The 15636-nt window shown below is 33.0% G+C and overlaps 2 protein-coding genes across 2 annotated transcripts; one reads left to right on the top strand and one right to left on the bottom strand.

Annotated features, from left to right (window-relative positions):
- The first annotated feature begins 9085 nt into the window (after window positions 1-9085).
- LOC139846769 (putative transferase At4g12130, mitochondrial) lies at window positions 9086-12233 on the top strand. Its single transcript, XM_071836282.1, has 5 exons — window positions 9086-9550; window positions 10069-10331; window positions 10437-10535; window positions 11577-11735; window positions 11832-12233. Exons 1-5 carry the CDS (start codon window positions 9102-9104, stop codon window positions 12074-12076), a joined length of 1215 nt encoding a protein of 404 aa, XP_071692383.1. The 5' UTR covers window positions 9086-9101; the 3' UTR covers window positions 12077-12233.
- Window positions 12234-12250: 17 nt separating this feature from the next.
- Window positions 12251-15170, bottom strand: LOC139846768 (cysteine-rich receptor-like protein kinase 21). The gene is made up of 4 exons (XM_071836281.1): window positions 14714-15170; window positions 13933-14193; window positions 12938-13825; window positions 12251-12836 (listed from the first exon to the last, which is right to left on the bottom strand). Exons 1-4 carry the CDS (start codon window positions 15156-15158, stop codon window positions 12364-12366), a joined length of 2067 nt encoding a protein of 688 aa, XP_071692382.1. The 5' UTR covers window positions 15159-15170; the 3' UTR covers window positions 12251-12363.
- Window positions 15171-15636: the final 466 nt, after the last annotated feature.

The following is a 15636-nucleotide window of genomic DNA, read 5'->3' on the forward strand; positions in this document are numbered from 1 at the left end:
ACAAACATTCATACATACACATATTTATTTACAACAATTGTTCGTGAATCGTCGGGCATAGTCAAAGGGTAATTGATTACATGAATATAAATTTCAAAATTTTCTAGACTCAAAATTACAGAATTTGCTTATCGTGTCGGAAACATATAAAGATTAAAGTTTAAATTTGGTCGGAAATTCCCGGGTCATCACAGTACCTACCCGTTAAAGAAATTTCGTCCCGAAATTTGAGTGAGGTCGTCATGGCTAACAATAAATATGTTTTCCTGGCGAATATGAGTTGATAAAAAGAGTTTTATTACTATAGAGTAATATGGATAAGACAATTCGATTACTCGAAAAGTACTAATGAAGCTATCACTAAATGGTGAAACGAGAAAGACTAGTTTCATCATAACTTTTAACAAGTCATGGTTGGATTTAGAAAATAAGATGTATTTTAACTTTTGACGTTGTCTTGGTTGAATTCCGGAATTCAAGGGATTTTAAGAAAATTTTCGAAATCTAAAAGATTTGATTCTTCGGCGAATAAGGGAATTAAGATCTCTATAATTAAATACGGTGATCTGACTCGATTACTCTGTCTGATATTTCCATTATAAATTTACCTTTTTCCGTTCCATTAGTTTCCACCACTTCTATACCTTCTTTCTTAGTTCATATATCCAAAAGATTATAATAATGCTTAATCTGGTTCCAATCCTTGTTCTTATTCTGACTATCGCAATGATCGTTCTTCTTTTCCAACTCCCACCGGAAGAATCTGTTTATTTCTACTATGCTCTAGGGATTATTGTATTTATAATTCTCCCGTGTCTTTATATTGCTATACGCACTGACATCCACAGTTTGTAATTTCGGTGTTGTCATTGGGCTTTATATTTTCTCTTATACTTCGAAGTCCTTGCTTCTGTTTTTCTATAATCATTGTCATTCCCAGTTAATACTCCCCCTATTTGTTGTGATTTATACTCCAATTTCTATCTCGGAGCTTTGTCCCTTCGTTTCTTCTTCTTGTGGTTGGGCATCTCTTGTAATGGTCCAGAATTCGCAGATATAACTTTCAGAATGAACATCGTTAATGTCCTAAGAAAGAAACGGTAATAGCACAATTTGACTTGTCAAATTACCAGAATTAAGGAAAGATAGGACTATCAAGAAAAATATGTTCTTGATATGTTTATAGATTAGACAGAACGTAAGAGTCATGTAACATAGCACATGATGATGTTATGATCTGTGAATTATCACATTCCATTTAGAAACTCAGCATGACTTACTGTAATATAATCACGTTGATCAAGTGTCATTATATAATACTAACTCATGCATCAGTTCCCAACATTTCTTCAATAACATTCGTATTTTAAGCTTTAAAGTTTACAGAATATAGAAACTAACAGTTTCTATATGATGTAACACTGATAGCACGAAGAGATAAACGATTTCAGATAAGAATAGTTATGAAAATATCTTCAGAAATATGGAGGATATTTATAATGAAAGATACGATAGTATCTTTGAATATCTAAGATCAGAGGATGATGGAGACTATTGTCCGCAAGGGTTTAGAGTAAGGAGCAAGATATTCACTAAAGACTTCAGCAGGCTTTGAATCATTTGGATTCTTTGAAGTCAAACTTATTCTTTGTAATTTATCCACGGCTTCCTTCATATTTTCGCATAATCCGCTTTTCGGTACTAAATTTTCTATTGAATTTTTCCAATACTCCATTCTTTATCATCAAACTTTCGACGGTTAAGGTCGTGTACAGTTGGTGCTATTGTATTCAGCTTTTTCAGAATTTGTGGTATTGATTTGTAGACTGGGTGCTTTTCAGAATTTCAGAATGGAAGATCATAGTTCTAAGAGATAAATGTTATCTGAATACATATAACTATTGATGTGGAAACGTTGAAAGATTCGAAATACTGATTGCTAATTCCCAGTAATTGGTATGGCAATTCTCGTTACAAGGTTTGGATGAGTATATGAATATATTTTAACGAACAAATATAATGGTTCTTCGGAGAGACAAAGATTAATGAAGTTGTTGACAAGTTTACTGCTAATGTGGTGGAATATAAATGGTTCTCCGGTAACGTTGATGAAAGGCAAACTTATATATCAAGATTATAATAGAGTTTATTCGAACGAAAAGTCGATGTTGATTTGCTGGAGCTGTGACAAAATTGGCTAATTTGAAAAGAGATTGTAAAGTTATTTTTGCTAATAAATACCAAAGGATCAGACGCGGCTACGTGTTAAACTTTTACTCAGTTGCCGAGAGTTTCTCAGGTGCATAACTATATGCATAAATCTTTCTTTCCGTAGATGAAGTGCGGTTGATTCATCCTATCGATTGAGGTGTTTTCAAGAATCATGAAAGGTTTGAACGCAGATTTGTAATTGTCAAGATACAAATGAGGTTTAAGATGAAATCAAGTGGCAAACTTGAAGAATTGTTTAGTTTCATATATTATAATCAATATTTTTAATTTATTTTAATTGTCCAATGTTATTAATCCATAGTCGATAGTCCACAGTTAACAGTCTAATAATTTATATATAGTTTAATATATAATATTCGAATTAATTACTAAATATCATGACCCGTGTACATGTCTCAGACTCGATCACAACTCAAAGTATATATATTATTTGAGAATCAACCTCAACCCTGTATAGAGAACTCGATCATTACTACATATAGAGTGCCTATGGTGATTCCAAATAATATATATAGCTACGTTGATATGATATGTCAAAACCTTGTATACGTGTCCCGATATTTAAAGTGCGTAAAATAAATAACAGAAATTAAATGATGATAAATAAAGTGCGTAAAGTAAATAACAAAAATTAAATGACGATAAATAAAGTGCGTAAAGTAAATAACAGAAATTAAATGACGATAAATAAAATTTGCGAGAATGTAAATTGCGATAAATAAACTGCGATAAATAAATTGCGATAATTAAATGGTAATACGGAATTAACAGTTAGCTAGGAACAGTTAGCTAGGATTTTGTTAGCGTGGATTCTTAATAGAATTTCATATTGTTAATTAATCTGTTTCTAATCAATTTTTATTGTGTCCATTATTTCTTCATTATGCCACTTGTTGGATTCTGATAGGTCAAAATCCAAATATGTAATTGGATGAATATGGTTATTCTGTGGTGAACGGATTTGTATATCGGTGGATGTAAGTAGGATAGTATATGACTGTTGAAACAGATTCGAAGAACGTACAATGTAACTTATTAATGTGAAATTTAAATAGTCCTCGGGTATTACCTACCCGTTAAAATATTTTCACCATTAACAGTTTGTACAAGAGAATTTTTAGTTACAATCTTTATGAAAACATATATACATATATATTTTCTTCAGATGTATTCATGGATTTAATGAGTTAATATAATATTAAACTCATTTGCTTTTCGGTTGGAACTAGAATAAATAATCTTTAAAACTTTAGAGATTACATATTCGACATGTCGAACGAAGATCATACTCAAAGTACAGATGATGATATTGAAGCATGGATTGTTGATGGTACTGGTGCTGTTATTGATTGTACTGTTGGTGCCGGTGATGTTGCTGAAGCTGGTACATTTTGCACCATATTCTCCGAATTGATTATTCGAGCGCGAAGTTTGTTGACTTATTACTCCAGGATGATTTTCGGTCGGAACGAAGGTTCAGAATTGTGGATAGAATATAATCTTTTCAAGTTACCCCAAAAATGAGACTAAAAAATGGTGTCTCGAACAGGTTCGCCGGTAAACGCTTCAGGTTCATTGTCAAGAGGTGAATTCGGTTGGTGGAAGGGATTACCTTCTGCGCGTTTCCATTAATTAAGTCGACTACGAACCGATCAGATGAATTGATAATGGCTGATTGGTTGATTCATGCCGATGACGCTGTTTTCGGAGCTTAGGTGAACATCTATGTCGGAATAGCTGTCGGAATAACTATCGAAATAGCTATTGGAATCTGAGGGACTCGAACTGGTTGCAGGATTCATCTCGTACGATCAGATGAAGGATTTTTGATAAGAAATAGATTATAGGATGTAGATTAGTACCCTGCAATACATAATTTACATATGCATATATAATACTAAAATCCCATAAGTTACGGAGGAATCTACGGAAGTTGTCAGGCAAAGTTACAGTAACAGATACGCTAAGATATGAATTTTGTCTATACACTATTCATGCAGTCAATGCAGTAAAACGTGTATAGACTAAGAATGATAAACAAGTGATTCTCTAAGAATGATAAGCAGGTAATTTTTGACACAAAATGATAAGCAAAAATTTTGATATGCAGACACGGTCGAAGTCCAGACTCAATAATGCATCCTAACGACTTATCAGTTAGACATACTAATGCAGACATGGTTCGCTAAGACCACCGCTCTGATACCAACTGAAAGGACCCGTCCTAATCCATCCGGACGAAGTCCATATCGATTATAAACGATTCACAATAGTTGATTACATCGCGAGGTACTTGACCTCTATATGATACATTTTACAAACATTGCATTCGTTTTGAAAAGACAATCTTTCATTACATCTAAAGTTGACAGACATGCATACCATTTCATAATATATCCAACTATAATTGACTTAATAATGATCTTGATAAACTCAACGACTCGAATGCTACGTCTTTTGAAATATGTCATGAATGACTCCAAGTAATATCTTTAAAATGATCAAATGCACAGCGGAAGATTTCTTTCGTACCTGAGAATAAACATGCTTTCAAGTGTCAACCAAAAGGTTGGTGAGTTCATTAGTTTAACATAAATAATCATTTCATAATTTTAATAGACCACAAGATTTCATATCTCCATTTCTCATAAACATACGTCCCATGCATAGAGACAAAAATATCATTCATATGGATTGAACACCTGGTAACCGACATTCACAATATACATATAAGAATATCCCCATCATTCCGGGATCCTCCTTCGGACATGATATAAATTTCGAAGTACTAAAGCATCCGGTACTTTGGATGGGGCTTGTTGGGCCCGATAGATCTATCTTTAGAGTTCGCGTCAATTAGGGTGTCTGTTCCCTAATTCTTAGATTACCAGACTAAAAAGGGACATATTCGGTTTAATAATCCAGCCATAGAATGTAGTTTCGATCACTTGTGTCTATTTCGTAAAGCATTTATAAAAACAGCGCATGTATTCTCAGTCCCAAAAATATATATTGCAAAAGTATTTAAAAAGGGAATAATGAAACTCACCTAATGTATTTTGTAGTAAAAATACATATGACTATATTGAACAACGGAACAATGCAGGGTTGGCCTCGAATTTACGAACCTATATCATTCATATATATATTAACACACGTAATTGTAATCGAATAATTATATATATATTATTAGTTGTGATATAATTTTTATATTCTAATTTAGCTACTTCATTATTTATTCGTTTTATATATGAAAATATTTATATAATTAATATATGGGCATTAGGTATATTTTTTTATATAATTAATCTTTTATTTACAAAGTACCAGTTATAATAGTACCAAAATAAGTATAATGATAATAAAATAATTTTAATAGTACTAGTAAAAATAATGATGGTATTAATAGTAGTTTTAACAAAATGATAGATTAAAAGTAATGATAATTTTATTAATAGTTATGTTAATCTTTAATAATATAATATCGGTTATGGTAATTATATTAATGAAAAATGATAATATTAATAATAATACTTGTGTCAATCCTAATAATACTAATATTTATAACATAATACCAATGATAATATTAATAATATTACTTTCTAATAATACTAGTAACAATAATATTATTAGTAATAACAATAATAATACTAATTATATTTGAAATTTTTAATTTGGTTAATAATAACAAAAGGTAACTCTTATTAGTAATAATAATGACAATAACTACAATACTACTCCTAATAACAAAAACTAATAATAATAATAATAATAATAATAATAATAATAATAATAATAATAATAATAATAATAATAATAATAATAATAATAATAATAATAATAATAATAATAAAAGAAAAGAGAACTACCTCTAGAAGCTCAAAAAATATAAATAATCTGCCCAGGCCGGGACTCGAACCCGCGACCTCCCGCTACAAGCGAACACCCTCAACCATTCACTCTGCTCTAGCTATTCTGTTACAATCCCGTTTTTATTTATTTTAAACTGTTTTCGAATTCCATCTTCTTCCTCATACAAAAATCGACCAAACTTAATTTCAACCATTGCAGTGACTTTAAACGTTTTGGTTTAGGTATATAATCAACCAGGTTTTGAGTGAATTGGAATTAAAAGAAAAAGAAGGAAGAAAAAAAAAATTAAATAGATTACAAGTAACAGATACTGTTTTCGCAAGAACACAACTCGAATCCTGAATATGATTTTTAGATTGTTTTACAATATAATTACAACATGAAATATCTTTTAAATCGTTCATAGATCCTTTCTCCATTCTTGATTGAACTGAAAACATCAAACTGAAACCGAATTTCATTGAAGAACGAACGTTTGACTTTTAAAAAATTTATCTTTGACTCGTAAATTTGAATTGGATAATTGAAATTGAAGGTTGAAACTTCACAGTAAGTTTAAATAGATTATTCCTAACTCAATTGCAATTCCAGATTTTGAAGATTGATACAAATTCGAGGTTTTTATAAAATGAATACCAAACAGAGGTACGAGCTGTGTTTCTGTTTCTGTTGGAAATTATTAGATAACAACGTGGATTGTAATTGCTAAGGATGATGGTGACTTGAATTATTCCCTTGCAACAGAGTAATTCCCTTGTTTTATAGTGAAGAACAATCGTTATATAGAATCAAATCAGAGAAAATAATAAATAAATAAATAAACTAATAGAAAATAGATTACGACTCCTAACAGCTTTTGTCATCGTACTGTACTGGGATTCGATTAATAATCAGATTAGAAACAGGATTTGATCGTAATTTGTTTTGTAGTGATAAATTGAAATCATTTATTTGTCATACACAAAAGGAAACGAGAGGAGAGAAAAAAATAACAGACAGCTATATCTATCAGATTCATTCATCTGTTTTATAATTCTTAAATATTAATAATTTATTAAATATATTTATAATAATACTGAATATTAATTAATAAAATTCTAATAATAATAGTATTAGGAGTAATAAATGATAAAAATAATTAATAATCTCAATGTACATAATAATACTACTTAATACTAAAAGTAATAATAAGGTTAATAATATTAACCTCTAAATAATACAAATAATAATAAGAATAGTAATAAAATAATGATAACAAAAATTATAAATGAAAATGATAGTTTTTAGTAATGTACTATTAAAAATCCTAATAATAACTAAATTATAAATCTTACTACTATACATAATAATACTATTTGTAGTGTAATAATTATATTTTTAATTTCTAATTACATTTAATATATTAATATCACAATTTATCAATTATATCACAGTTACTAATTATATAATATATATACTTGAGTATTTATACACTATATACATATATTATATTACTCATATAATAATATTTATACATAAAAATCAAATATATTTAAATATAGATTCATTTTAAATTACATCATAATTATTTTGTATTTTATTTACATATTTGATTCTAAAGTTTTAACTATACTTTTAACATTTCTAATTATTATATACAAACATTCATACATACACATATTTATTTACAACAATTGTTCGTGAATCGTCGGGCATAGTCAAAGGGTAATTGATTACATGAATATAAATTTCAAAATTTTCTAGACTCAAAATTACAGAATTTGCTTATCGTGTCGGAAACATATAAAGATTAAAGTTTAAATTTGGTCGAAAATTCCCGGGTCATCACAATTAGGACGGGTCCTCACACATCATCTACCTGCTACCACCACCCCATCCACACCCAACAATTACCGTCATCCATCTCCGGTCATCATCACTGCCAGAAACGCACCAGATCTTTAAATACAGAAACACAATCAGATCTTAAATACTAAAACCCGAATTGTTCTAAAAATAGGGTGGCGGCCACTAGACCTGAAAATAGAATGTGCGGCGATGTGGGTGGAGTAGGTGGCAGCGACGGTGGTTTGACAGGAGGGAAGAGGGTGGTTGGTAGTTTAGTGGTTGTTGGAGAAAATCCAGTTGGCGGAGTACGATGGTCGGTGAGCGGCAGCGCCGCCAGTGCCAGAGTGGAGGGAAGTCGGCAGTAAAAAGCGAGGAAAGGGAGTATTGGGTTTTTAGGGTAAAATAAGTTTTTATATTGAAAGAATAAGATAGTGAAGAAAAGTATTAAAAGCAATTATTTCCTTATTATTGTCTTTTGACTTGGTTTTTTAATCCTGGTTTATTTATCTAAACCACCAACAACATAATTCTAAACCCTTATACTATTACCTACTTGGACATGGAGATATGACATGTACTAGTCAATGTGTGGCATTATCCAGCCAAAACATAAAATTGTCTTTGTTAAATGGAACATATTGAGTGACTAAAAATAATCATATACGGGCTAGTGGGCTGCTTCAAAAGGTGAGTCCATAGATTTAGATTATACTTATCATATCATTACGCGAGCCCAGTGGTGTTAAAGAGGACCAAAGTAAAACAGACGCCACCTATGGGTTTAAATCGCCGCCATTTTCCCCCACCACCACCAACCGCCGTTCGTGGCCACTTTGCAATATCATTCTTTTTCGCATAAGATCATCGTGGATTCATAGGTTACTTTGGAAAGATTAACATCGCCAAACTATAACCAAGGTAAGAAATTTGAGTGCTTTTAAATCAAATCAATAAATTAAAATTGTTTTAGAAACACAAGAACTAATTGAAGCCCAAACTTTGAGGATTGATTGTACTGTGCCACGTATTCTATAGCCAACAACGTCATCATCACACGTATCACCCCAAAAGGCAAAATTCCCAACAACAACCGACTACCTTCCTAAACCCCCAAATTCATTCCTCAAACCAACAAAAAATTCAATTAAAAAAAAAAAAAAAAAAAAAACATGAAGCTTTTCAAACCCTCTATCCGATCCTTAAAACCCATTTTTAAAATCAATCATTTTTCTTCACAAAAACCTCACCTTGATGATGTGGGTCCAATGGCTTCTCTGCTCAAGACCCGATCCGTTGTCCGGTTCCGGGGACCCGACACTATCAAATTCTTACAGGGTTTATTGACAAACGATGTACGGCGGTTTGGTGAACCGGTTGGGGATGAAAAGTCCACTTTGGTTACCCCTAATGTTCCCGCTTCTTCGGCCCGGTCTATTTATGCTGCTTTGTTGACTCCACAAGGGAGGTTTTTTTGTGACATGTTTTTGTACGAGGCGCCACGAAGTGATGAGAAACTTGACCCAAGTGGTTCCAGACCTGGACCCGACCCGGATAATGTGGTGCTTCTTGCTGATGTTGATTCTTCCGTCTTGGATGAGCTGCTGGAGACCTTAAAAAAGTACTGTAAATTCTTTTATTTGTTAATACGGAGTAGCATATACATATATTTTATTATAAGTATTGGTTTAATGTAAATAGCTTTAATACACCGTATACAAAAGCTTTTAATTTATCAGTAACAAATGTACATATGTGTTTCGTTATAAACAGAAAGTGAAGTGATTGTAAAGTAAATAACTATCATTAAATGTTAATGATGTACTATGTTTTACTACTTTCAGAATGTTTAGCAAATCCTTATAATTTTCTACACTTAAATAACTGAAAATCGTGTTTGACATTGTTACTCTTGTTTATTCTTTGGAGCAGCTGCAACGTAACCAATTGATAATGTGAATAGCTGCGGTTATTTTTTATTTTGACCGCATAAAGACTGCTTATATGCTTAGATTTGAAATGAAATAAGCACATAAAGCGTAGCATGTCAGTAACTAAATATTTTGCACTTCAAAATAAGCAATCTCAAACAACCATAACTAATAATCTGATTATGATCAAAACTTGAAAAAACAACAGATATAGATTGAGGTCGAAGGTTGATATTGAGAATGTGGGAGAAGAGTTGTGTTGTTGGCAGCGGTTTGGAAGCGACCACCATAAGAAGACACCTTCATCATCATCAGTAGAAGATCCCGAAGGTGCTACAGTCGGGTGGGGTGGTGCCATGGATCATACCGGGAGCTCGTCTTCACAAGGAAATAGCATCGGCTGGCAATGGCATCAAGATCCCCGATTGGATTGCCTAGGCTCCCGTGGAATCTTCCCCTCCAACACCACACGTGAGCCCACTTCTCCAAACAATTTCAATTTCAATTTCAATATACTTTATACGAAGTGCTAATTGTCTAAACAAGTTTACTATGCTATCGATTATATTCTTGCAGCTCCTATGGTTGAGGCTAATACAGAAACCGAAGAAGGAAATTACCTTCTTTGGAGATTAGAGAAGGGAGTTGCTGAAGGCTCCATTGAGATCCCCAAAGGTAATACATACTTGATTTTACATTTTTTATTACAAATTTGTTTTGCTTGACCTGTTTATTTTTTTAGCCATTTGCCCAAAAAATTAAAAGATTATCAACCGTCTGATTTTTATTTTTAACCGCGGTGGAGAACGATTTCTCTTCCCGGGGATGGAGAAATGACTTCCGTGGCAATATTTTAGTACACAAAATTGCTCAAGATTGTTGCAATTAGCATCAAAAAATTTATCTTTTGTTGTTGTTTTTAATTTAGTACACAAAATTGGTCAAGATTATTGCCACGAGGGTGAGCAATCTGATAAGCTTGACCCTGATTGAAACAACTCTGCATTTTCTCCTTCCTGCAAAAATAAACATGAGGTTTTTTTTATAAAAAGATAAAACCTAAAATACATCAATGCATTGGTGACACCATTAAGTTTTTCCCTTATATTATTATTATCATCATCATCATCATCATCATCATCATCATCAAACATATAGATTTCATAGTCAAATAATAATTGATTTGACTGACAATAGTCAAAGGGATAGAATGTTGACAAAACAAACCTTGGTATGCTTGAGATATATGACTGACAATAATCAAGTTTTTCCCTTATATTATTTCACTGTATGTAACTGAAATAAACAATAGTGAACAATGCCTGATGAGCACACAAGTATGGTTTGCCATATTTAGAGAATGTAATACCGTATTAAAAAATATTAGAGACAGTTAAATAAACTTTAAACATCTGAATAAAAAGTAAAATGTATGATAGGCTTAAACAAGTTTATATATGATGCTTATTCATCATTGTCATAAATGTGTTCTATCTTGTGGGGTTGAATAAACTAGATTTATGAAGGGAACATCTACTTCTGCACTTTTACTACTTGCACTTACAATTATGAGGATGAGATGAAGACTTTGGCCATATGATTAAGTATAAAATTTTTTCAAGATTGATGCAATTAGCAATAACAAATGTCTCATCATTCCTTTTTTTTTTTTTTTTTTTTTTTTTGTGTGTGTGTGTGTGCGCGCGCGTGTTGTAGGTGAGGCAATCCCTCTTGAGTACAATCTTGCTGGTTTAAATGCTATAAGCTTTGATAAAGGGTGTTATGTCGGTCAAGAACTAATAGCTCGTTCTTATCACCGTGGGGTTATCCGCAAACGTTTGCTTCCACTTAAGTTTGTAAATCAATCTGGAACAGGTAAAACTTGTTTGTCTTGTATGCAATGTGTTCTTATTCCATACAGTACAATGTGTTGACAAGATTTGTAATTGCTAAATCATTTTATGTTTTCAGAGGTGGAGCAAAAGGTTGTTCCAAGTTCAGAAGTAATATCATCTGAATCGGGCAAAAAAGCAGGAACCGTCACCACTGCTCTTGGGTCACGTGGGCTTGGGCTACTAAGGCTTGAGGAAGCTTTTAAAGGGTCAGCAAATTTAGTCATTAAAGGACAAGAAGACGTGAAAGTTGAGCCTATCCGGCCCGAGTGGTGGCCAACCCAGTGGTTTTTGGAGCATCAGCCGCAACAAGCTGCTGGTTAGAATATTTGTTTTGATAAAAAAAAACCCCACCCTTTTGTTACATTGCAATAAGGTATGAGTTGTCGTTCTATATAACTGTCTCACTCCAGTTTCCGTTGTGTAAAACTGTTTGTTTCCTAATTATGTTGTATAAATTATGTCATTATAAATCAGATGGTAGATGGTAAATGTAAGTAATCATAAGCCGATTTTCCTGTCTACTTGGATTACAACATTATATGATTTACTTTACAATATGAATAAAAGAAAAGGTTTAATAGAATACAAATAACTTCCAAAATATATAACTAAACAGAAGTAGTTAGTTCTCGAATCACGTCCTCCATTGTTAACCTGTTCTCAGGAACCTCATCGACACAGATGACTCCGATTCTAGTCAATTTTTCTGCTTCAGTTTTAGAAAACTTCCCATCAAGATTTTCATCGATAAAATCAGCAAACTGTCCATTTGCAGCAGCGGATTTTATCGATCCCGTGAGATTACTTTTACCTGAAAGTATCTGAAGAACGACGACACCGAAAGCATAAACATCACTCTTTTCAGTAAATTTCCCTGTTGTAATATACTCAGGAGCCATGTAGCCTAAAGCAGCACTCACTTTGAGTGCCGAAAACACAATGTCATCAGCTAAAAGCTTCAAAAGGCCTGCATCTGTGATCAACGGGTTGTATTGTTGGTCGATTAAGATCTTTTCCATCGATATGTTACGATGAACTATCGATGGTTTCTCATCGTCACTTCTGTGTAGATACGTGAGACCTAAAAAAACATTCCAATACAATTATTACTTTTCATGAATTTATTTATTTGGAGAAAATAATAAAATTGTATACATTAAAAAATGCTGCTAACTAACTAACCTTTGGCTATACCATTGATGATGGAAACCCTTTTTTCCCAATCAAGAACATTATTGTTGTTGTTGCTGCTGCTGCTGTTGCTGTTTCCATTATTTTCAATATCAAGATAATCTGATAACTTACCTTTTGATGCAAAATCATACACCAAAAAGCATTCACCTTTGCTTTTTGAACAACAAAACCCTCCAAGTCTTGCAAGATTTTCATGTTTTAATGAGGTTAACAAGCTCAATCCTTTTGTAAACTCAGCTTCATCGGCTTTACAACTGCTTATGCTCACGCTCTTTATCGCAACAACCGATCTGTCGCGTAACAACCCTTTGTGCACGGCCGAAAATTTGCTCCTACCCAGCAAATTAGCATCAGAGAAATAATTAGTAGCTGACTCGATTTCCTCCATGTTGTACCTCTGCAGTGAACTCGATTCTGATTCTGTTTCGACACAGAACCCACAACTTTGGGGTGAGTTCTGCGTCGGATCCCACGGGCATGAGTAATCAACGCTTTTCCGAGACGATTCTTGCATGCTGAATCTATGATCTGGAGTTTCGGATTTACTCCAGATCTTCTGTTTTCGCCTTCGGTGGACGAATATGGTTACAAACGCTGTTACGGTTAGAGCTGCAATGACTGTAACTATGGCAGCTATGATGCCAACTTTTTTGAGATTCGATGAGTTGGTGCAGTGGAGTTGGTTACAATGAGGCGTAATGTTAGCTGATTGGGGTATGTTTCGAGGTATGGTGGTGTTTGGTGCTGGCATAAATGGTTCGATATTATTGACCATTGCGACATCTAGATCGGTACATGGTCTTAGTGAAGAAAATGCTACATTGCATAAATCATGGTTGTTCTTGTAACTGAACCCGCTGTTCAATCGCTTCAAACCTATACCAAAACGACAAGATAGATCTTAACTATTAATAAAAATGTAACAAATAGAAACGGAATATAATATAATAATACTAATACTAATAATAAAGTGTGTTAATTACCGGATGGAACGAAGCCTGAGAGGGTGTTGTTTTGGACATCAAAAAACTCCAATTGGGTAAGTTTGGCCATGTTTATAGGAATCGTGCCACGTAGATGGTTAAAGCTAAGGTCGAGCCTCTGTAACATGGTTAAGCCACCAAAGGCCAGGGGGATTGGACCGGTTAACTGGTTGTGTTGCAAGGCTAGCACGTTTAACTTCTTTAGTGTTCCGAGTTCAGGTGGTATGGTTCCGTTCAACCCGTTACAACACAACTCGATGACTGCACAAATTCAATATCAAATTTAAATAAATTAATTAAATATATATATTTAATATAAATAAATAGTACTCCGTAAATGGTACGGAGTATTGTTTGAAAGGAATATAATTACTACATTGGTTATCACGGAATCTAACTTCAAACATAAAGTCATACGAGTACAGAATGCAAGTCCAAATCCCAATTTTAAATCTAGAATCAATCAATAGTTTATAGTTTATTTATAAATATAATAAATCATGAGTAACGATCACTTTATACGTCTAAAGAGGAGTGTAATGATAGTGTATCTAATAAAAAGATCGAGTCTTAAATTATTCAAACATCATGATGTGCCAAGAGAAAACGATTAAAATATGGGTTATTAATCAATTAGCGAGTGAGTGAAACAAATAAACTTCTAGACTATGTAATTTCATAAAATTTTCCTAAAATAAATTAACCTTATACTCGTAATATAATACATTATTTATTTATTGACATATATAAAATAAAATACTAGTATAATATGGTTACCTACCTTGAAGACTAGTGACGTTGCCAATCTCCGGGGGTATTTCACCGGTGAGATTGTTGACGTTAAGATACAATTCCGTTAACTGGGTGAGACCTGAAATCTGTTTGGGGATCTCTCCAGTCAAGAAATTATAATGAAGGTATAAACCGGACAAAGAGTTTAAACCGGAGATAGCTGGAGGCAATTTTCCAGTGAGGCCTTTGCCTTGTAAAGAGATGTTAGTCACTTTAAGATGCTGGTTACAAGCAACACCGACGAAAGAACCGCTACACGGGTCAGCTGTTTGGGTCCATGACATGAGATGTTCGTTTTCTGGATCTAAAGAAGCCTTGATCTCCATAAGAACACTCACTTCTGCATTCCCATAACATAGATTTGGTCCAGGGGATAACATGATTGTTATTATGGTTACTAGTATCATCCAAAGGAGATGAAAACCATGAAGCATTTTATTATTATTATTTTTTTATGTGTGTTTTGGGTAATGGAAGTTTAATAAGTTGTTGAGGGAAAAATAGTGAGAGTTGATGGTGGTGTGAAAGGTGAGACTTTTTTTTGAAAGTGAAGGAGGAAGTGATGGACAGAGGATCATGTATGTATGTAATGGAATTGTGATGGGAAAAATGAGCTTTTTTCAGCAACTTTTTCTTCAATAGTCAATCATCAAACGTTACATACCTATGACTTTATATACAACTCTACAGACTCCAAATACATTTTAAATACACTAAAATTCGAACAAAATAGGTGCGCTCGCGAGAAAAAGGAAATTCGAGCAAAAATATAAAACTCGGACGAACAAAAAAATCATAGTCGAGCAATTTTTTTTTTTCGAATTTCAAAAATGTAGAACACATTTTTGTTCGCCCGCCTTTTTTTTGTTCGACTATCAACTTTTTTTGTTCGCCCGCATTTTGTTGTTCGAA

The sequence above is a fragment of the Rutidosis leptorrhynchoides genome, chromosome 5 (assembly GCF_046630445.1).
Source record: "Rutidosis leptorrhynchoides isolate AG116_Rl617_1_P2 chromosome 5, CSIRO_AGI_Rlap_v1, whole genome shotgun sequence".
Lineage (NCBI taxonomy): Eukaryota > Viridiplantae > Streptophyta > Magnoliopsida > Asterales > Asteraceae > Rutidosis > Rutidosis leptorrhynchoides.

Bases quoted from the DNA above. Each gene is read 5' to 3' on its own strand.
- LOC139846769 (XM_071836282.1), top strand. From the start codon at position 9,102: ATGAAGCTTTTCAAACCCTCTATCCGATCCTTAAAACCCATTTTTAAA. The intron at 9,551-10,068 runs GTACTGTAAATT...AAAAAACAACAG, and splicing joins CTGCTGGAGACCTTAAAAAA to ATATAGATTGAGGTCGAAGG. The intron at 10,332-10,436 runs GTGAGCCCACTT...ATATTCTTGCAG, and splicing joins CTTCCCCTCCAACACCACAC to CTCCTATGGTTGAGGCTAAT.
- LOC139846768 (XM_071836281.1), bottom strand. From the start codon at position 15,158: ATGCTTCATGGTTTTCATCTCCTTTGGATGATACTAGTAACCATAATA. The intron at 13,826-13,932 runs GTAATTAACACA...GTTTTGGTATAG, and splicing joins CTCAGGCTTCGTTCCATCCG to GTTTGAAGCGATTGAACAGC. The intron at 12,837-12,937 runs GTTAGTTAGTTA...ATGTTTTTTTAG, and splicing joins CATCAATGGTATAGCCAAAG to GTCTCACGTATCTACACAGA.